We start from the raw sequence: 22,378 nt of genomic DNA, 5'->3' as shown, positions 1-22,378 counted from the left end.
TTTTCTTCCATTTATTATTTTTTTCCTGCTCTTGTGTTGATTGTGTTAACTGAATATTTTTTGATGCTATTTTATCTCCATTATTGATTTATTACTTATAGGATTTAAGATATAGATCTTTAATCAAAGGTTACATTTTAATGTTATACTGCATCACATTCCTGTACAATCGTTGGTCTGCCTTTACTTTTACATGGTCATTTACAATGCATTGCTAGGACTTCCAGTTTCCAGTTCACATGTAAGGAGCTTGGGAGTTGCCACTCCATCCTAACAACAAGAAAAAAGCTGAACAGACTGAAAAATCAACACTCTTCATGTATATATAAGAGAAAGAAAAACACAGGGAAAACTGCAGGATTGGAGAAACAGACAAATACAGGAAGTCATGGCTTACTGAAGCAGAGACTCATGAGTGGAAACCACCATGGGAACCATGCTGAAATGGGAAAACCTGAGCATTTATTAGAGCAGGTCGTATGATCAGCCATAAAACACACTTTAACAAATGTAAAACAATAGAAATCATGAAATGTCTGCTGTCCTATCACAATGAAATTAAACTAGAAATGAGTAACAGAAAGATAACTGAAAAATCCCCAAGTACATAGATAATCAATACATTTCTAAATAACACATTGATCCAGGAAAAAATTTTCAAGAGAAATTTTAAAATATTTTGAACTAAATGAAAATGAAAACACTGATTATTAAAATCTGTGGGTTGCAGTGAAAGTAGTAATTAGAGGGAAATTTGTAGCATTTATTCCATTTCCAGTGTTCTTCGTTTCTTTGTGTGGATCCAGTTTTCACTCTGGTATCTGTTTTTCTTCTTTCTGTAAACTTTCCTTTAAAAATGATTATAGACTAGGTCTGATGGGAATGAATTCCCTGAGTTGTTTTTCCTCAGTAAAGTTTTTAAAAATTTTTAAATTTTTAATTCTTATTTTATTTTTTCAGTGTTCCAATATTAATTGTTTATGCACCACACCCAGTGCACCATGCAATACATGCCCTCCTTAATACCCACCACCAGGCTCACTTAACCTCCTACCCTTCTCCCCTCCAAAACCCTCAGTTTATTTCTCAGAGTCTGCAAGTCTCTCATGGTTCATCTCCCCCTCCAATTTCCCCCAATTCACTTTTCCTTTCCTTCTCCTAATATACTCAGTAAAGCTTTTTTTCCCTTCATTTTTGAAAGATAATTTTTTTGGGTATAGAACTCTGGGCCGACAGGTTTGTTTTTTTTGTTGTTGTTGTTTGTTTGTTTGTTTGTTTGTTTTTTCCTTCCAGCACTTAAAGATGTTAGTGCATTATTGTCTATCTTGGATGATCTCTCATAAAGTCTTTTGCAATTTTACCTTTGTTCTGGTATATATTATGTGACTTTTTTCTCTGACTTCCTTCGGTATTTCTCTTCATCTTCAGCAAGTTCAGCAATTTGAATATAATATACCTACATCTGTGGGAGTCTAGGGGAAGGAGAATTATTTGTCCTGCAATGTATTCTCTGAGCTTCTTGGTCATATGATTTAGTGATTTTTATTAGTTTTTGGAATAGTCTCAACTATTATTTCTTTCATTTTTTTCCTGTCTCTTTCAGGATTCCAGTTGTACAAGTGTTTAATCATTTAATATTTTTCCTACAGGTCTTGGATGCTCTATATATTCTTCTCAGTCTTTTTGCTCTTTGTTACTTCATTTTGGATAATTCCCCTTGACTCATCTTTAAGTTCACAGATTCTTTCCTCAACTGTTCTGAGTCTGTTAGTGAACCAGTCAAAGGTGTTCTCTGTTACTCTTTCATTTTTAATATTCTCTTTGGTGCTTTTTTATTGTTTCCATTTCTCTGCTAAAAATTACCCATGTGATTTTGCACATCCATACTTTACATTAGAGTCTTTCACATATTAATTGTAGTTATTTTAAATTCACGTCAGATATGACACCATCTGAATCATATTGGAGTCTGGTCCCAATGATCACTTTGTCTCTGGGGTGTGCACTTTTTGGTATGCCTCACAAATCTTTGTTTTGGAAAGCCAGAAGTCTTGAGTAGGACAGTAGTGACTGAGGTAAACAGTTTTTATGCCCAGGATTTGACCTACCTTTTCTTCTTTGAAGCATTTACTGTAGGGATCTGAGTTAATCTACTTAGGAGTTGGTCAAGGTTTAAAGTCTATAATTGCTACGGTCACCATTGGTACACTACACTACAGATTTTAAATTCCTCAGTAATACCTTGTGTTTAAGATTAAGACTGGTTGGGGATGCCTGGGTGGCTCAGTCGGTTAAGCTGCTGCGTTCAGCTCAGGTCATGATCCCAGGGTCCTGGGATCGAGTCCTGCATAGGGCTCCTTGCTCAGTGGGGAGCCTGCTTCTCTCTCTGCCTCTGTCTCCCACTTTGCCTGCTTGTGCTCTCTCTCTCTCTCTCTCTGACAAATAAATAAAATCTTAAAAAAAAAAAAAGTTTAAGACTGATTGGTCTGAGGTTTTTTCCTGTCAGTATCTTCACTTTACCTTTTAGTCTTCCCTTTGCCCTGCCCTCGGAGAGGATCTTCTTCCATATTCTAATTCTGATCCTCTCCCAGAAGTATTCTTCTGTTACTTGTTACTTTACACTTGCTAGCCTGGTGATGGGGAGTAGTGCGAGTGGCGAGTGGCATTTCTTGTGGTTCAGGTTAGGCCTTCATCTTAGGCAGGCATTATGTCTCTGGCGCTTGGGAATGTGGCTTCCTCAGTGCCCTTAGCTCTCTCTCTCTCTCAGCATCTATGCCTGTTCATCCCCTAGGGATAAGGATTTTTATTTCAGTTTCCTACACCCAGCATAAAATGGGGTTTTGGCAATGGTAGGTTATCATACTATTGTCTCCAGTCAGTTAAGCGAATTAAAATGAGTCAAATGTTGAATCACAATTATTTTCAATTATTTCCCTTAAATTTTTCCTGTGGACATTTGAACTTCGAAAACCTTATGTCTACTGGTTGTAGTCCTAAGTGAACTGGAAAGTTAGTGGGTCTCATCATGCACTTGTAGGCTTGTCTGTCAGCTGTCCTGAACAGGAAGAAACCTGTCAGGCTGTTCTTAACACCAGAAGCTGTTGTAACACGAAACAGAAAATTGAAGTTGCTGGTTAAATCATTTTAGCATAAATACAGACTTGAGGAAGGACTTTTTTTTTTTTTTAAGTACTTAGTAAGCAATATTTAGCTTTCCTATCATAGGAGTAAGAAGGAGTCTTCCTGACACTGTTTTTGGATTAAACAGTGCATAGATGTGTGGACTTTATTATCTAGGTAGTTGGTCCTATCTTTGAGCTGGCTTCCTAGAGGTCTTTAGCCAAAAATATTGTCTAAGTTAATACAATAGTGAGATACAAGAAGCTATACGCTATGTTTCTTTGAAGCTATGTGTAAGATTAGAATGGCCGTTACTTTACTATTGTTTACACCAAAAATGGTAAATCTTTTTCTTCAAATCCCTAGTGGACTAGTTTGAATGACATAGAGAGCTGAGTAAAATGAGGGAAAAAGACTCACTCTGCTTGGTACTCTCACTGTCCTTTCACACGTTTGAATGAAGAGGGGCTCTTCTTTCTTGAGAGAAGTGGCCTCCTTAGTGAGCAGAAAGGGTAAAACTAGCCAGACCAGTGAATCAACTGATGACCAAGAGGGTGACAAAAACTGCTAACAGCTCCTCCTTATGCCTAGGCTCTCAATTCTTAAAATAGGATTCATTCTCTTTTAATTTAAGGCTGTGACTCATGGCTTCAGTCTTTTTTCTTTTCAAATGAGGAAGGATTGCAACTTTGTTAATAAAGTCTCTGACTAAACATATACCTGTTGGTAGGGTGTGTGTTCTCATTAACTGTTTTACCAAGAAGAGTTTTGCATTGAGTAGAGCCTTTAATTTGGGGGTAGTTAGTGCTAGAGAAACCTTTCAAAATCTTCAGTGGGAAAGTAACTTTTCCTTTCTTACCTAGAGGTTTAGGACTACTATAGAATTTTAGATTATTGTTAAATTAAACCTTGGGCCAACACTTCTTTTTTTTTTTTTTTTTTAAAGATTTTATTTATTTATTTAAAATTTCTTTTCAGCGTAACAGTATTCATTGTTTTTGCACCACACCCAGTGCTCCATGCAATCCGTGCCCTCTCTAATACCCACCACCTGGTTCCCCCAACCTCCCACCCCCCACCCCTTCGAAACCCTCAAGTTGTTTTTCAGAGTCCATAGTCTCTCATGGTTCACCTCCCCTTCCAATTTCCCTCAACTCCCTTCTCCTCTCCATCTCCCCATGTCCTCTATGGCATTTGTTATGCTCCACAAATAAGTAAAACCATATGATAATTGACTCTCTCTGCTTGACTTATTTCACTCAACATAATCTCTTCCAGTCCCGTCCATGTTGCTACAAAAGTTGGGTATTCATCCTTTCTAATGGAGGCATAATACTCCATAGTGTATATGGACCACATCTTCCTTATCCATTCCTCCGTTGAAGGGCATCTTGGTTCTTTCCACAGTTTGGCTGGGCCAACACTTTTCATCTATTGTGAGATTCATTATTTTTTTTTTTTTTCAGTGCTCATGGGAAAAACAGACCCTTTTGTTCTGGACTAACTTTTCAGGGATGTTTGTATAATTAACAGTCTTGGAAGATAAAGTGTCTCCTTCTGGATCAAAGGGCAGTTTTGTTTGCTGTCACCTTCTGGGGCATTGGTCAGGTGGGTTTGCTTATGGTCAGTTGTGAGGGATTTGTGTTTCCTAATAAGCTCATAGTTCCTCAGTTGGGACACAAACCCAGATCCAGTTGGTTCCCTTCACATTACCCTCCTTGGGACTTGGGGATAAGGAGGACTACTGTGAACATGAAGCTCATGCTGTTTGATAACCTGTAATATTGTCCTTTATCTCTGACCAAAAAGACCCATGTTTTCATGAGCGTTTGTGAAACTATGGCAGGCAACCTTGTTAACTTCCATATAGGGTAAAAATCTCAGATTCTTTTTAATTCTTGATACTATCCTTAAACATTGTCTTGCCTTAAAGTTAATGTAAAAACTTGAAAAAATGGAGAAAAAAATTGCTTTTTGATTGCTCTAAGATTATAATCTTGATAGTACATTTGTGTGTGTGTGTTTCTATTCTTTCCAAGTATATCTGGACATATTTTTAATCTTATTATGATGCAAAGTCATATCCTTTAACATTCCTCTGATTATATAAGTAATTTGTGGTAATTACAGAAAATTGGAAAATTTATAAAAGAATAAAGAAAATCATTAGTACTCTTATTGCCCAGAGATGGAGTCCCTATTACCATTTTGTATATTTCCTTCCAATATTTTATGGACACTTATTTTATAGGTGTAGGGGAGACTAGTATATTCTTTATTCACCTAATGTGTCTTGTGTACTCTGCTATTTCATTCAGTATTGAAAAGTAAGCTCCCTTGCTTTAATGGTTATAGTGTCTCATTCTGTGAGTGTCCATATTGTCATAATCATTTTATTATAACTCTTAAATCAGTTTTGGAAATTCTTTCTTTATATATTGCTTCTGTCCCCCCTTTCTGTTTCATTCTCTCTCTCGAACCCCATTTCTTTCTGGAACTGCATTTACCTGTATGTTAGAACTCTTCAACATTTCCATGTGTTTTTCCTATGCTCTTTTCTATATTTCCCCTTCCAGTGTCTCTTCATGCTTCAGTCTGGATATTTTATCCTGATGTATCTTCCAAATTATTATTTCTTCAGCTAAGTCCATCTTTTAAAAGTTTTCATTGTATTTTTCAGTTGTTGAGTTTCTACTTGATTCTTTTTATAGTTACTAGTTACAGGCTAAAAACTTTCAGTTATCTTTTAGTTCCTTAAACATATTAATAAGTTATATCAAAGTTCATATCTGGTAACACCATTCTCTGGGTGTCCTATGGGTCTATTTCTAAAGTCTGTTTTCTCTCTTGGTTTTCAGTCAGGTCTTCTCTGTTATCTGTTTTGTTTCTTTGTTTAAATGTGAGACATTGCTTCTGAAAAACCAAGGCTCTGGTTATGGTTTTGTTCTCCAGAGAAGCTAGGCTAGGAGCTTATCTCTTTAAATTAATCATGTGTTGAGATGAGTGCAGGCTTGTGAAGATGGATTACTGTTACTCCAAGGAAGAGCCCTTGAGGGTCCCAGCTGGAAGCCTAGAGCAGTTACCAGGCCCTGAGCTCCAGTTTTCCCTCAGCACTATGAGTCTACCAAAGCCTTGCTTCTTATTTCAGCCATTTTGTCTCTGCTTTTTTTGAAATAAGCAATTGCTTTGAGGATTAAAGAGAAGCCATATATAAGGCTTATATCTCCAAGTGTCCCTATTACCTGAATCTTGGCCCTGCAGTTCTTCACTGTTTCCAACAGATTATTTTTTATAGGTTTTAAGCTTTTTTAGTTGTTCTCAGCAGGAGGATTGTCTAAAACAAGCTAGTGTACCATTATCAAAAGTAGAATGCTCTCTACAAATAATTTGTTGAGAATAGCTCCTTCTGTCCCCAGTGGTAGGTGCTGGGGTATGGCTGGTAAGTAAGACCTTTGGGGGGCCAAACAGAAATATTTTTATGTTCCTTCTGTTGTTACCAATATGTATTCCCCTACTCTCAATACCACTTAAGAGCAGTTTGTGATACTATGTTAGTATTCCTATTTTGACCAAGACTATATAGTGTCTGTAATACTCATGTTTGACCAGGAAAGTGTGACCTTCTGGCTTGGTGCCATATTGACATTTTGCCTGCTTTTGTTAGAAGTACTTATTTTCTGCTCTATTATAGCTACTTGCATGGATGTATGTTTTTGTATGTGCTTCTTAAAACATGTGGTTCTTGAAAAGCAGGGAGTACACCTTCTTATTCTGTTGAGTGGGAAAGTTCCCTGCAGAGACTAGTTCCTCATCAGAAGTGTACTTGCACTCAGATGTTAATGCTAACAGTCAGAAACCTTGTCATCCAGTTTCAGACTTCCATCTTCCTAAGGTCCCCTCAGTGGATCTACTTCATGTATTAGCTTTCTTCAAGATTCCAAAATGCTGCTAGACTAGTATACAAATGCATATATGGAAAGAAGCTTCTGTAGGTTGTGGCATAATGTTATGATTTATACTGTAAACTAAATGGGAGTCATTGCATTAGATATAAGTGACAGAATTTTTTTCCATTAAAAAATACTGGAGGTTGTTTTTAGCATTAATACTATCTGTGGGATTAGCAGCATGACTAGTAGCTGAATAATGGGAGGGGCGTTAGCAGTAGTAGCAGCGTCCTGCCTAGGCGGCGTGGAACAGATTGCAGTAGCTGAGTCCATCTATCACGTATATACTGAAAGAAGACAGATCAGTTCACCCTCAGGGCTTCAAACTGTTGCAGAATTTGGGGAAGAAGGAGAGACACAAATGCCTGGACTTGAATGGAGTATCTTCCTAAATCAGAACAAATCTTTAGAAAAAGAGAACAGAACTTTAGTCCATGGTAGATGGGACTTTATTTTGATTGTGTAAGTCCAGGAATGGGTATGATTGCCCCATGGGGTGCCAGAAGGCAGGGAGGTGTCTTTTGTTTATTCTTTCAGCCGTCTTTAGACATTTTCTCTAAAATAATATAATGATCAAGCAGAGTAAATACGTATTCAGTGAGCTTGTGGGGCATTGTATAAAACTGACTACATGACAGAATTCTTCATTCATTCATTCATTCATTCATTGAATAAACAAATGTTTACTGAATAGCTTCTTTTTGTCAGGCATTATTCTTAGAGCTGGGAATATAGCAATAAAGTAAAAATTAAGATTCCTGCTCTCATGGAGCTTTCATCTTTGAATTCTGTTTTGTAGTAATGGTGTTTGTTTAAATATAGCCATTTTTTAAAATGTCAATTCAAAAGATGGACAGTGTTCTCTTAGTATGTTTATTTTCTCTTGCATGTGAGATGTAAACTTTTAGAATATAGAAATACAAAATTTACTTCCTCCCTAGTTTTGGAGTTTGCATCATGCTCATTTGTACCTTAGTATATACTCTGGATTTGCTTATGGAATTATATTGGGGGGAATGGCTTTATGACATCTATATGTATATGGTAGGGAGTCATTAAAATATTGTTACTTAGTATTAGTCTACTAAATCTTAACATCGCTGATTATAAATATTTTTAATCACATAAATTTGATGCTTTAGAAACACTTTACAAAAAACAAATACTTTACAAAATAATGAGAGTCAGTAGTGTAAACAAAGTGATTTTGTAGGCAGGGGACTGGAATTGTAATGTTACTTCCCTATGGATCATGAGGTTCCTTAATGATCACAGATCATTAAGGTTTTTCTTTCTAAACTGGAAAATTTATATGCCAGCTAGTACTAGAAGAGGGATCAGATAAATTTGAGGTGCCTTTGAAGTATTCATGTGAAGATAGTTTGCGAAGGAGAAATAAAAGTGTGAGTTAAGTCTTTAGATTGGTGAGTTAAGCTGTGGGCTTGGTTTGGATTCCCCATGGAGAGAATTTAGGTGAGAAGAGAATAGTCTGGGACTAAGTTTTGAGAAACTCTAGTTCTGTTTGATTGGTTTATGCCTCTTTATTATACTGTATTTTTCTTTGGATCTATTATGTTCTATTTCTGACTTCTTAAATTGGATGCTTGACTTGTTGATATTTTAGACTTTTTTTTATTAAAGAAATTTGAAGAATAAATAACTGTTTTAGTCATACCTATAAATTTTGACTTTTTGTTTTCTCCTCTGGACAGATAGAGTTAAGATCAGATGGCCTTGATGATGCTATTTCTGTTCAAAGTACTGTAAAATTATTTTATAGTTGAACATATACATGGTGGCAAGTGAAAATAGCTTTGTGATACTATAAAACTTGAGTTTTCAAAAATGAGAACGTTTTTATAAAACAGTGGTTGTTATCCAACAAAATATGTTGAATGGAATTTGTTGTTTTACTCATTGCAGTGACAAAAGTGTTCGGGCTAAAAATATCTAGTCCAATTATTACTAAAAAAAGCATCATATTTTAATTTCTGTTTTTTTTCCTCCAAATCTCACATATAGACCCTCTCCCTATTCTCTGCTGCTTTGAGAATTGCTGCATCATAGAGATTCCCTGACGGAAATGCATTATATGTGTGTTTGATATGGAAGCAAAACCAAAGTCATATAAAAAAAAATAATTTATGGGGCGCCTGGGTGGCTCAGTGGGTTAAGCCGCTGCCTTCAGCTCAGGTCATGATCTCAGGGTCCTGGGATCGAGTCCCGCATCGGGCTCTCTGCTCAGCAGGGAGCCTGCTTCCCTCTCTCTCTCTCTCTCTCTGCCTGCCTCTCCATCTACTTGTGATCTCTCTGTCAAATAAATAAATAAAATCTTTAAAAAAAAAAAATAATTTATGTAGTCTTCTCAAATTTGTCACCTTGAATTTAAAGATAGTCTTCACTGTTAATAAGTGGTCTCAGAGATTGATGCGATATCCTTCACATCAACTTATTTATTTTTCATTTTTCTCCTTAAAAATTCATTCCTTGGGGCATCTGGGTGGCTCATTTAGGCATCTGCTTTCAGCCCAGGTTATGATATTGGGGTCCTGGGATTGCCCAGCTTTGGGCTCCGTGCTCAGAAAGGAGTCCATTTATCCCTCTCCCTCTGCCACTTCCCAGCTTGTGCTCTCTCTGTCTCTCTCAAATAAATAAAATCTAAAAAAAAAAAAAAAAAATCTTCATGCCTTACTATTTTATGTTTTATGCTATTCTCAATACTTTGTTAAGTAAAAATTTTGTATTAAAAATCCTGAGTCTTCCTCATGAGAAATAGTATTTAGAAATGCAGTAAAACTATATGCTATTTGCAGGCTTAAATGAAAAATTTTTTTAAAATATTAAATGAAATATTTTTAATTGTATTTTTTTCATGGCAAGTATTTTAACCCAGTTCTAAATAAATGATTTCATATAAGGTACTAGAAATAGCGTCAGAATGAAGATGGGAATAGACTTATCCTCAGGATAGCAGTTGATGCAGGTGCCACTTCAGCTTCTTGTCCACCCTCTGTGGTCACCCACAGAAAGGACTGCTATTTAAAGCAAACAGCAATAATTCTGGTAACCTTAACACCCAGTCCCCAGGAAGTAATGTTCTTAAATATGGTCTACACTGATTTTTACTTTGGAAAGTTCTCTCTAGATTGGGTATAATTTGTTTTAGATTATTGTAAACTCTGTTTAGGGTTTGTGAGATGCTTTTAAAAACTTTATTTTGATGTTAAGGAAAATAATAAGCCTCTGGTTAGGGCACTGTACAGTTTAGTGTCTGCAATAATGAGAATGCGAATAGATAAAATTAGCGCTAACAGACTTAGTAATGCATATTACTTCCATCTTCAGTTTAAGAATGAATTTCCTTCTGCTGTGATCGCAGTGGGTTTTAGCTCACCTTTCTTTTCTTGCCATGTCTTTCCCCATGTCTAATAGAATTGCTTTGCATGTAAAATACTTAAAGTATTGAGGTCTAATTTTGTTTTACTTTCTTTCTGGAAAGCACATTGAAGATTGCTTCCAGATGTTTTGCATTAACAAATGTAGATTTTCTAGCAACAGGACACCTATCTAAAATGCCTGAATTGATTTTTTTTAAAAATCAATGAAATTTCATTTCCCCCATGAAAATATTTGTTTTGGAAAATGTGTATTGTTGCACAGCAAGTGAGTAAACTTCAGAAGAGAATTCTTATAAACTTTGTCAGGGAATTATCCAGCACACTGACTTGCCATGGCCATGCTGCTTTTCTAGAACATTCCTAATGAGTTAAATGCCCTCATGGGTAACTGACTAATAACAAAACACCAAAGTTTATAAATGATTTACCTTTCAAAGTAAGGTAAGTTTCAAAGTAAGTTAAGTAAGTTAGAATTAAAAATTATCCCTATAATAGCATCATTCAGTTTCTTACTTTAAAAGAAGGCAAGGGAAAAAGGAGTGTTTAACTTAGCCTTGCCTTTTCACTGTGTGATACTGCCTGAGATGGGTGAACTCCTTCGGATGTACCAGGCAGGGTTGCGTTGAGAAGGCACTGGCTGAGTTCTCACCTGGTCACATTGCTATAGTTCACAGAGAGTGAGGCTGCTTTGCATTTAGGTTCTCAGCTGTCTCACCATTTGGTACCTTTCTCAGCCCTTCCTCCCAGCGTCCCTTAGCTTTGCAATCAACCACAAGTGATGAAGGTCCTGATTTAACAGCATTTCAGACTTCATTTCTTAGACAAGGTGTATTAGCTCCCTAATGAATAGCAAGGAAATGAACTCAAGGCTTCACATGGACAGAGGCATTATAACCCTGGCCCACCAAACTGAACACAGTTGTTACTATCAACAACAACAACAAAACTTCAAGCAAATGTGCCATTAAAAAACCCTTACATAATTGTAGCAGGTTTGGGTTTCCTCTGGTTCAAGTTTTCTTGCTTCTTTGATAATCGAATGATCTGAAGAAAGGCATAGAATTTCAGGGGGGAATCTGCATGACAGGCTCACAATAAGGCTATTCATGAGGACTCTTTTATTAGTTTAAACAGTATCTGCATCATTCTTAGTCTCTGGCTTTACTACAAGGCTCCATTTAAACTTAACCCAACTTGCTGACTTAACTGATCCAGGAATTACTCAGTACAACCAGCCAGCTACTGTAGGTTTTTTTTCCTCCCCCTTTTGATAAGGGGATTTAATACAATGGCCTTTACAGTTCTTAAATGACTCCATTTTTTTCCCTGTCTTTGAGATGTGACGCTTATACGACCTTTTGTTCTTAATAAAATTTTACATAGTTTGATTATATTTTTAAAAAAATATAAATAAATACAATATTGACTCCCTACCCTCAGAGTAAAACTTTTTAAATCTTGTAGAGGATATACAAATGGAGTTTGTCATTAGGTATTATTAAATCAAACTTGAATATATTTTCTATATTTTTGAGGGGTGATTCTCATATAATTACTAGGAATCCTTCAGCATTGCATGTTCACTTTTACACACTTTTGGTTACCTGCTGGTGTTTATACCATTTCTCCTACCACAGTGCTAAAACACTACTCGGGACATCCTTGGTTGGTCCCTGAGTAGCTGGGGGGAAGAGGGTAGGACAGAACTCTGACATCAGAGTGAAGAGATTCTCAAGGATATATTTGGTACCATGTCACACCGAGAGTATAGGTGATCCACGCTTTGGATCCACACCTCAGACTAGTGGGTCTCAAACTTTAGTCGGAACAACAATCATCAGAGTATTTGATAGAAATACAGATATCTGGACCCCACCCTCCGGGACTGATTCAGCAGGTCTGGGATGAGGGTCTGAGAATCTGCATTTTTAACAAGCACCCAGTTAGGTTTCTGATGATGATTACCTGACCATACAGAGATCATTATCCTGTAAATTCATGAAACCTCCGCTGCAAGGCCTCTTGCCTCCAGGTAAGCCAAAACCTATCTCAGGTAGGAGTGACCTCTGTGTGGTTTCCCAGGGGAATTGGTGGCAGGAGGGTAAGGACCCCTATAGTATTTCTAGCTCTGGAGCAGCTTGAGTATCCTTCTCCCGCTCTGCTTCCTTCTGCAGCAGGGCAGTCCCCACCGCGTGTATCACATTCCCAGGAACAGGCCTCACCTTTGGGCCCGCACTTGGGTGTTTGAGAATGTCATCTCCCCCTGCCCTGGCTTTGTGTGTGATTAGAATTTCAGAGCAGTGTTATCTGCAGCACTTAATCCAAATTTGCTCTTCTGTCCTCCTCCCATGCCCCTATTAAAGTAATTTTAGATTTTTAGAAACAAAGGTCCTTTTCAAAAGGATTTCCCTTTAGAAATGGATGTTCAAGAAGTCTTTTGGGAATTATGGATGTAACATGTTCGTTCCTTTCGTGAAGATAAGATTTTTCCCTTGAAGATAAGTTGATCCGTTGGTCAGGACAGATAGGGAAAATAAGTGGTGGTGACTACTGTTGCTGTTTGTAGCATTTCGCCAAGGGCGCTGGCGTGTCCACCCCCATGGACTTGGCAGATTGCCTTATGGGAATGCTCAGACCCATGCAAAAATGAGAAAATACAGCTCCCATATACACGTCATCCAGTTTCCAGAGTTACGGAGATTTGGCTGCGTTTTTCGGAGGCTTTTTGTTTTGCTCATAAATATTGCTAGTAGTTTTTTGACTGGTTCATTTGGGGAATGAATCAAACATGACATATGCTTTGCTTGGGGCCTGAGTGCGGTTTCATGAATCGTAATTTGAATATGTCACTTCCAGGAATGTGTTCCAGAAAACCTGGAGCTGAAGAAGAAGATTTTCGCACAGTTAGATCAAATCGTCGATGATAAAGTTGTCTTGAGCAGCTCCACGTCTTGCCTCATGCCTTCCAAGGTGTTCGCCGGCCTGGTACACGTGAAGCAGTGCATTGTGGCCCATCCTGTGAGTGCCTTAAACCTCAGGAACTGGTTGTATCTTATTCTGGTTCTCAGGAGCAATACATTTGGACTAATCTGCTAGTACATTTTAACTGCTTTATTGAGGTATAAGTCATATGCCACACAATTAAAATTGTATAATTTAGTGTTTTTTTATGGAAATATAGAAAGTTGTACGATACCGGCATTTTTTTTTATTTTTTATTTTTTTTAAAGATTTTATTTGACAGAGATCACAAGTTGGCAGAGAGGCAGGCGGGGTGCGGGGGTTAGCAGGTTCCCTGCTGAGCAGAGAGCCTGACGCAGGGGCCCGATCCCAGCACCCTGGGATCATGACCTGAGCCGAAGGCAGAGGCTTTAAGCCACTGAACCACCCAGGTGCCCCAATACTGGCATTTTTAAAAAGAATTTAATCCCCAAATGCCTTGAATTGTACCTGCTTACCTAATGCCTAATGGGGTAGAATGGGATAGAATGAGCAGTACTGATATACTTTCACCCTTATGTAACTCACCATCCAGCTAAAGACAGAGACTGCTAAACACAGAATTCCACTGTTGGGGAAAAAGGTACTTTTAAAAAATGTATACATTGAGTAAGATTTTACAGCCATGTCACTGTGCTGTGCAGTTTACTCAACACAATCCAGAGTAGGATCAGTGTTGCTAAAGTGCAGATCCTGGGTCCTGCTCCTGAGATTCTGGTTCAGTAGGTTGATCTTAACCCCCTACCCCTTTTTCTTGTTCCCTTACACACATCTGCTGGGCAGACCTATTCAGTGGGGGATCCATGGTGAGGTATATCGGACAGTGAGTTCCAAACTGATGTGCAGGCACATGGTAAATATTTTTGAGGTGAATGTGGTAATGTGAGGAAAGAGGAATCAGAGAGGAGATCCAGGGATCACTTGGTGGGAGTTTGAAACCAATTGAGCTCAGTGTGACCTTGGAGAACTGGAACAGCCTGTTAGTATAGAAAAGCTGACCTAGCCCAAGCCATAATAAATAGGATAGTGGATGACATGGCCACACCCCCGGCACCAGCACCATTGGAGGCTGATGGAGAAGCTGGGGCCAAGCTGGGCAGGATGGGGTTGGGCTGACAAGGGAAGAGAGAGTGGGAAAGAGTGTAAACAAAGACCCTGGGCTAAGAGCAAGTGTGGGGTGTACAGAATTGCGAGGAGACCAGTCTTGACTGGAAGGGCACACATACCTCACATACTTGGGGAGTAGGAAGAAAAAGCTGGAAGGCTTGGGAAGAAACAGTTGAGTTGTACAGAATCTTGAGAGTTGCCCTAAAGAGCTGGGACTGGCTTAGGCACAGAGCAGCCTTGTGATGTGGTGAAAATGCTGCCTTTGGAAGGTAATTGGAAGGTTCTTTGTATGTTGAAGATGGCTGAGAGAGGGGAGCAGCTTCTTCACAGAATTGGGGCAGTATTCCAAGGATGGGTGACCAGGGCCTCAGTGAGGCTGAGGGTCCTAGATGAAGAGCAGGGAAAATCCTCTTTTTGAGCAAGAGTAGTTTAGAGTGGAGGGGGGGTGCTGGTAACAGACTTGCTCTGGGAACAGAGGAAAAAGGGGGAGTCACAGATGCCTGCTGGATTCTCTATGCTGCGAAGAGGAACTGCCATTCACATGACTATATAGTTCTGGATATCCAGATGTCCTCCTACTGAAATACCATGGAAAGTAGAGATTGGTCATAAAATACAGAGGCTTAGACCCACAGAACATGGAAGAAAACTGGTCACATCTAGCTACCACACAGATACACAGACACAAGAGGGACCTTAACTGAAGCATCCAAATACCAAGTGCAATGAAACATGTGCTATCTTTGCTTCTATGACATTTACATGTCTGTAAAAAGGACTCTCAGAAACTGTAAACCACTTATTAGATTGATTGCTGCTTCAGTGAAAGCCTCTTGCTTGAAAACTTCCAATTTCTAACCAGAGATTTTACTTCTAAGTCAGGTAAAACAAAAGAAAAAAACAACAAGGTCAGATTGTTTAGGAAATACCTCCTAAGTCCTTTAATAAGATTTCTTTATTTATTCCACCTTTAATAAGGTAGGAATCTTATTAATTTTAAACCACCTGATGGATGAGACTACACCTTACTCACTTTCCTCTCACACCTAACAAGGACCTCCGACTAGTAGTTCAGCCAGTGACTGTTGTATAATGACAGTTCTCCTACCATTCCAGGATTGTTCGCTTTTACTTCTTTAATCAAAGGTAAACAGTGTAGCCAAAATAAGCTCAGACCTTATTTCAAAAATTAATCTCTTATTACTTTTGTAGATTATTTTATACCAAAGCCAACATTAACCAAGGCAGATGAAATTGCCCAAGTTGACTGTCTTTGGAATTTTATCCTTTCTTTTGTGCTGGTGCCGCCCATTGTTTAATCATGCCATTGAGCTTAAGGAGAGTGGGGAAAAAAAGCGTCTGTGAACAATTCAACCTAAGCTGAACGGACAGTCCCTGAGTAATCCAGAACCATTTACGGTCTTTGAGGAGCTACAGTTTCCCTTTAGCCCTGCAGGCCAAGAAGGAGAAGCCCAGCGAGTCTGCTCACATGCCACTGCCTCAACTTTGTGCTCCTGTCACCCACTACTCTGACCAGACAGGAAATAGGGTAAAGGAAAAGGAAGCACATTCATGCCTCTGAAAGGCTGGGGCAAAAGTGGAAAGTCAGCAGTTGTGAAAGATTGCTGCCTCCACCCCTCCACAGAAGAACCAGCAGCCAAGGAGTTTCTACATCCCATATTGTCTCTTGGGCACCTTTTCTCATTGTGGGGTGAGGAGATTTCAGGTCAGTCCAGCACGGGTGGGTGAGCGTGTTCTCTCAGCATATAGGTAGTTTGAGAACTTTGAGTAGGCTTCATAGACTAGAGCCAGGAAAGTGACAGGCTCAGGAAGAGGGTTATTGATGTGGCTCTTCTCTGTGTCCCTGCTGGTCTTCCTCTCGAATGTTTATTATGTTGCCTTTGTTTGTCTGCCTCATCTCCTTGTGGATGTGTGGAGGGGCTCAGGGATGGCCATTTGGTGGCTGGTGATTATCTGAAGGTTGAGTTGGGTTGCATGCTCTCTTGGTACGTAGATCTATGCTAACAATCAATCAGAGAAGCAGTTTTCTACTGACAGTTTCAGCCACACTTACAGCCTTTATTCCATTGGGGACTGGTGGTCCCATGAGCTGAACAGTGCTGTTTTAGCCCATCAGATTCTCTTGGTACCACTCTTATGAATGTCCTGTAGATTTTGCTGCCTGGGAAGGACACACATCTGCTCAGGGAATATAGTGTCAAATGGAAATAGTTCCTAACGCACAACTCTCACATAGGTTACTAGTCAGTCACAGAGCAATAACAGCCTGGAATTAAATCAGGCCCTACCCGCGTAAAGTGCCCCAAATGTTCCCATCTGAGCACTCCTTGCCCATGCTTGCACCTTTTCCGACTCACTCTCCCACCTGACCTGGAACCTTTTACCCTCATGTTGATGGTAACTTGAATGTTCATCTGTCTATGGAGAGCACGTGTGTGTGTGCATGCGTGTGCAAGCAGTGCCTGTTTCACATGGCCAGCTGCTGCCTTCAGAGGGGCTGCCTTTCCCCCTCTGTTTATGGAGGGTGAGTTCAGGAAGAGGGGTGGGGCTTATCACTAATGAAAGGACTTCACTACCTAAATTATCAAAATGGTGAGGGATTATATCCTCCTTCATTTTTACATTCCTCTTGTTAAGAGGAAGAGGAATTCACAGGGTCAGGAGTACCCCCACCCCAGCAGGCCTGTGAGAATGAATTGCAAATTGCTGCGCCTGTCTTCTGGGAAAAGGGACAGTCTGCTTTTCCTCTGTGAGTTTAACTCTGTTTAATCTGCTGCAGAGAAAATAAACGAAGCCTCTGTGTTCAGCGTGCTATGCTATCGCCGTGATCACATGCCTTCCAGGCTCTGGTCCAGATTTTGGGCAGGCTTTTCATGAGGTGAATGGAGAATGCCCCCCCCTTGAACCTCCCGGCTCAACCTGAACTCTCAAAGAGCCTCACGGCTGGCTGAGCCCAGGACCATCTCCTGTAACCTTTAAAAAGTTGCTTGCTTTCCACCTTTGTTTGTTCTTACCATTTCTTGAGGGCATGTTTCTGAGTTTAACTCCCAGACTCCAGCAGCCAAAGGCCCAGGTCCTACCTTCCGTGTCAGAAACAGAATAGCAGTTGGGAAACAGCCATTCCTTTTCTGTTTAAGAGAGTTGCTTGGTGGGGCACCTGTGGCCTCAGTCTGTTGAGTGTCTGCCTTTGGCTCAGGTCGTGATCCCAGGGTCCTGGGATTGAGCCACAATTGGGCTCCCTGCTCAGTTGGGAGGCTGCTTCTCCCTCTCCTTCTGCCCCTCTCCCTGCTTATGCACTGTCTCTGTGTCAAATAAATAAAATCTTTTTTTTTTTTTTAAGTCGCCTGCTTTGCTTACCTCCTGTCCTCTCCTGATCCCACCTCTCCTCTTCTACCATATTAAATTTAAAGGGTACCAGTCATTGCCACTGTTCATCTCTGAGCCTATAGTAGGGATCAGGGTCCTTGTTCCAGGACTGAGGTGCCACAGCAAGAATGACCCCATCTAGGCCCTCAGACTCTGGGAGTTCCTTTCTCAGAAGCTCATCGACTTGAGAGCATGGACACAGAAGTGTGCCAACTCCACCCGTTTTAGGAAGCTCAAAGGGCCAGATTGTGCAGTGGTATTTTAGTGGGTGGTGGGGAATCAGGATCCTGCAGGGTTTTGAGCTGCAGGTGGTATGATCAGCATCCTGTTTTTAGGGGCCTTGTCCTTAATTTTAATTGTGATAAAATACACATAAGGTTTGCCATCTTAACCATGTTTAAGTATACGTTCAGTGGCAATTAACACATTCACGCTGCTGTGTAGGCCCCCCACCATCCGTTCAGACTTTCTGTCTTCTGAAACTGAAACTCTGTCCCCATTAAATAGCAGCTCTCCATTCTGCTACCCCCAGTCCTGGCAGCCTTGGGTTCTCCTGTCTCTGGATTTGACAGGCCCCTGCCAGACAGAGGATCCCCTTGGCAGTGACAGAGAGAATGAGCCTGGAGGGGGAGGCCAGTGAGCACCAAAATCTCAGTTGGAGGTGATGGCCTGAGCTAAGCGTGTGGTAGCAGGAATGGGTTTTTTGAGAGAGATGACTAGAATTGACAGAATCACTGATGGGGAGTGGGGGAGGCGAGGGAGAGGTAGGTGCCAAGGATACTTCTTATGGTACTAACTTGGGTGTTTGCGCTGTGATGGCATTCCCATCAAGATGGAGCTAGGCAGAGGACTAGGGTTTAGGGTGGGAGAGATGGGGGTTTAATTTGTGGCAGGCTGAGTGTATGCTTGTTGTCTATCCTAGGGGTGTGTCCAGTGCACAATTACAAATGTGGGCCTGAAGTGGGAGGTGAGCTCTGTGTGAAATCTCAGCATGTTGGGGTGGGGAGGACGCCCTGGGAGCTGCTGAGCTCTGCCCAGAGCCAGAGAGTGGGCACAGAGGGCCAGTGGTGGCAGCCTGGGAGCACCGCCATTTAAGGAGAGTGTGGGCAGGAGGAAAGCCTGTGAGGAAGACTTGCCTGATGAAACTAGCAAGTCGTGTATACAAATGCTTTTTAACTGTTGTCTCAGTCTGTGTTTTTACTACCCATGAGGCTTGCAACATTGGAAGACATTAAGCCCAACATCTTAGTCTGACAGTAAGATAAAATTCATTGAAAATACACCTACTTTCAGTTCTTACAGTTCTGATATTTAAAAAGGCCAGAAGTAGACATTTTTATGAGCTCAGTATAGACAGGAGAGAAGTGATTCAGTTGAGACACTGATTTATAACTTACTTATGTGAAAACAGGTGCTATCCTCTCTTGCTTTCTAAGAGGGCTGAGAGAGTGACCAGGGCAGGCTGAGAGCAGAAGGAATCTCTGAAGTAAGCTGTGTGTGGACCAGAGGCCTCTCCTAAGCAGTGTCCTAGGAGAAAGAAAATTTGTCTTTTCCTTTTCTGTAGAAGTCATTTAAAATAGATGCTTCATTTTTTTTTTAAAGATTTAATTTATTTATTTGACAGAGAGAGCACAACTAGGCAGAGCAGCAGGGAGAGGGAGAAGCAGGTTGTCATCAGGGAGCTCGTCAGGGAGCCCAACGGGGGGCTTGATCCCAGGACCCTGACCTGAGCTGAAGGCAGAGGCTTAACCAACTGAGCCACCCAGGGACCCATAAAATGGATGCTTCTTGAAGTGACTATAAGATTCTATCAATTTTTGTCCATGTATCAAGGAAAAATTATTTAAAAGGATCATTTGGGGAACAATTTATTGTAGTGCATTTGGCTTTTAATGGCAAGGCTAATCAGGTACCACTAAGCAGCATTTTCTTTGCACCGGGGATAATTCTCTTTGGGAATATTCAAGAACAGTTTCTCAAAATACACCAAAAAAACAGAACCCAAACTGTAAGTGTTGGGCTAGGAAAGCATTTCCATTAGGACCTACTCACTGTGGACCAACCCTTCCCATCTCAGGATGTCGGGGCTGTGGTAGAGTTCCGGTGCTGTGTGATTTCTAAGTGAGATTTGATTTGGGCGGGGAGCAGACATTTGAGGCTTAACATGGAGGAGTTAAGGAAATAGTTTGAGAAGGAAGGAAAAGTTTGAGAAGATGCTGCCAATGATTTTTAATACTGACAGAGTAGAATAGCAAGAACCTGTGGCAATTCTTGTGGAGAGAGTGGCCCTGGAGGTGGGCTGGGGATAGGTAGAAGCCAACAGGTCTAAACAGCAGGTCGCTGAGAAGTCCCATGGGGAGTTCAGTGGTTTGGAGATTAGCCCTGAATGTGTAGGATGGTCATCAGCACCTCCACATTTCAACCCCATATGGTGGTACTGACTTTTCTATAAATAAAACCACAGAATTCTGTGCTCGGGTTTTTTCTTTCCCTCCTTTGTGGATTACTTTATGTTTCAAGTTTCTTGTCATTGGATGCTAAATCTAAAAAGGCCTTTCTAAAGACAATCTGCCCCATCTGACCATTCAAGCTAGGCAAACAGAGTCTGCCAGAACAGCACCCCAGCTCTAGGGCTGTCTTTTGACCCTCTCCCCTTCTGTCTCTCTGTAAGGTAAATCCACCATATTATGTGCCGTTGGTCGAGCTGGTCCCACACCCGAAGACGGCCCCCGTGACAGTGGACAGAACCTACGCCCTGATGCAGAAGATTGGACAGTCCCCAGTCAGAGTTATGAAGGAGATCGATGGCTTTGCCCTGAATCGCCTCCAGTATGCAGTCATCAGTGAGGCCTGGCGGCTCGTGGAGGTGCGTGGGCAACTACCAGCCTCTGGCAACTGGAAGGGAAGGTGGCAGCAGTGTTCTGGGGCCTTATGGGGGGCGGGTAGTGGGTGGGAAAGTCAGAAGCCCTTGGTCCTGCTTGCTCTATTCTGGGGACTGAGGGCAAGCTCTTCTCTCAAGTTCAGTCAACAGGCAAGGAAAATAAAAGGTAAGATAGCAATTCATTGTTTGTTTCCGAGATTCCTCTGTTACAGTAAGTCATTTGATATTCACACCTGATGACAAACTTCTCTGTTTCCTGCCCTCTCATACCATTACCACATAATTATCTCTGTGTGACACACTGCGTTTTCTCAGTCTCAGGTTTTCTCCCCAGTTTTATAATTTTTCAAGAGGAGGAAAAAATACATTTTGAGTAAACTTGTATCCTCTAAAGAACCCCAGTTTACTTCAAGAGCTTGAGGAAGAAACAATGCGTAAGCCTTAAACTTGTTAGCAATATGCTCATCTTATATATAAACAGGACATTACACACACACACACACACACACACACACACACTTAACCTGTCCTTTCCTGAAAAGATTTTATACGTGACTTTAAAGATCACCTTAGTGCATACATTTATATGAAGGACCTGGTGCTGGGCAGGATAGATAATGCGAGCAGCCACCAGATTTCAGTGAAGAGGCCAGGGGTCTCAGGCTCAGACCATCTGGTTTCTGTCCACTGGCTTGCTGATGCTTCCCCAGCTTCTGCATGGGTAAGCAACACTGTCTGCCCTCTCTCCTGTTGCAGAAACACAGTAGTGTGAGTGAGGGTCTATCTGGGTACATAAGGCAGAAGGGACTGGAGCTCAGGCTGAATTGTCTGCTCCTGGAATAGGCCCACTCCTTGGTTTACCTCCTGTGGGAGCCTCCGAATCCCAGCCTGAGACAGGAAAGAGGAGGCTGGCCTGCAGCCATTGTGTTTCAGCTACATCACATGATGTATGTGTTGTTCCTGCATCCTGTTTCTGGTGTTCCGTCCTGTCCTTGTTAGACACGTCATCTGCTCTGACTGCTGTGTGCGTTTGCCACATAAAGCTACAATTCTGTGTCCTCACTGTTTAAATCCACTTAGGGCTCCTATATCATCAAGGCAGAGTCCTGGGATTTTCATTGTTAAGTTTGTAGTATTAATTTTCTCAAATTGTAGAATGTTTTTGAGTGTCAGTCAATAGTAGAATATTTTAAAGACCCACTGAGCTGAAAGCACCCCGTGGGACTGTATTTAAAATATTTGCACTTTTCTAGAATAGGGGAACACTTTAACAGACCACAAGAAAAGCTCAATATGACAGTTAAACACTGCGAGAGCTTTTAAGGCAGTTTTTATTTTTGTTGGTAAGGTAGCTTGTGCCCTAAAGAGATAAGATCCCTGAGGTAAATCTTGCTTTCTCCAATCAGAATGATGTGAGCCAACTCAACGGAAAAACTCAGAGGCTCTGGTATATTGGAATTAGGTGGGAGTCCTACATAAGAATTCTCTCTGTGTTGACCACAAAGTGAAACTAGCTGTGGTTTGGGAGCTCTGGGTTT

General features: G+C 40.7%; 1 protein-coding gene across 5 annotated transcripts in view; it reads left to right on the top strand.

The window, feature by feature from the left end:
* Window positions 1–22,378, top strand: part of CRYL1 (crystallin lambda 1) — a 145,393-nt gene that overhangs the window by 97,671 nt on the left and 25,344 nt on the right. For all 5 annotated transcript variants that reach the window (XM_032838235.1, XM_032838231.1, XM_032838233.1 and 2 more), the window contains 2 exons: window positions 13,322–13,483; window positions 20,631–20,825. In XM_032838235.1, coding sequence (XP_032694126.1) covers window positions 13,322–13,483; window positions 20,631–20,825 — 357 coding nt within the window. The remainder of the gene's footprint in view (window positions 1–13,321; window positions 13,484–20,630; window positions 20,826–22,378) is intronic.

This window comes from Lontra canadensis, unplaced genomic scaffold (assembly GCF_010015895.1).
Source record: "Lontra canadensis isolate GAN:19392208 unplaced genomic scaffold, GSC_riverotter_1.0 scaffold103, whole genome shotgun sequence".
NCBI lineage: Eukaryota > Metazoa > Chordata > Mammalia > Carnivora > Mustelidae > Lontra > Lontra canadensis.
The sequence above is the reverse complement of the archived record's forward strand: the minus strand, read 5'-3'. Positions and strand labels throughout refer to the sequence as shown.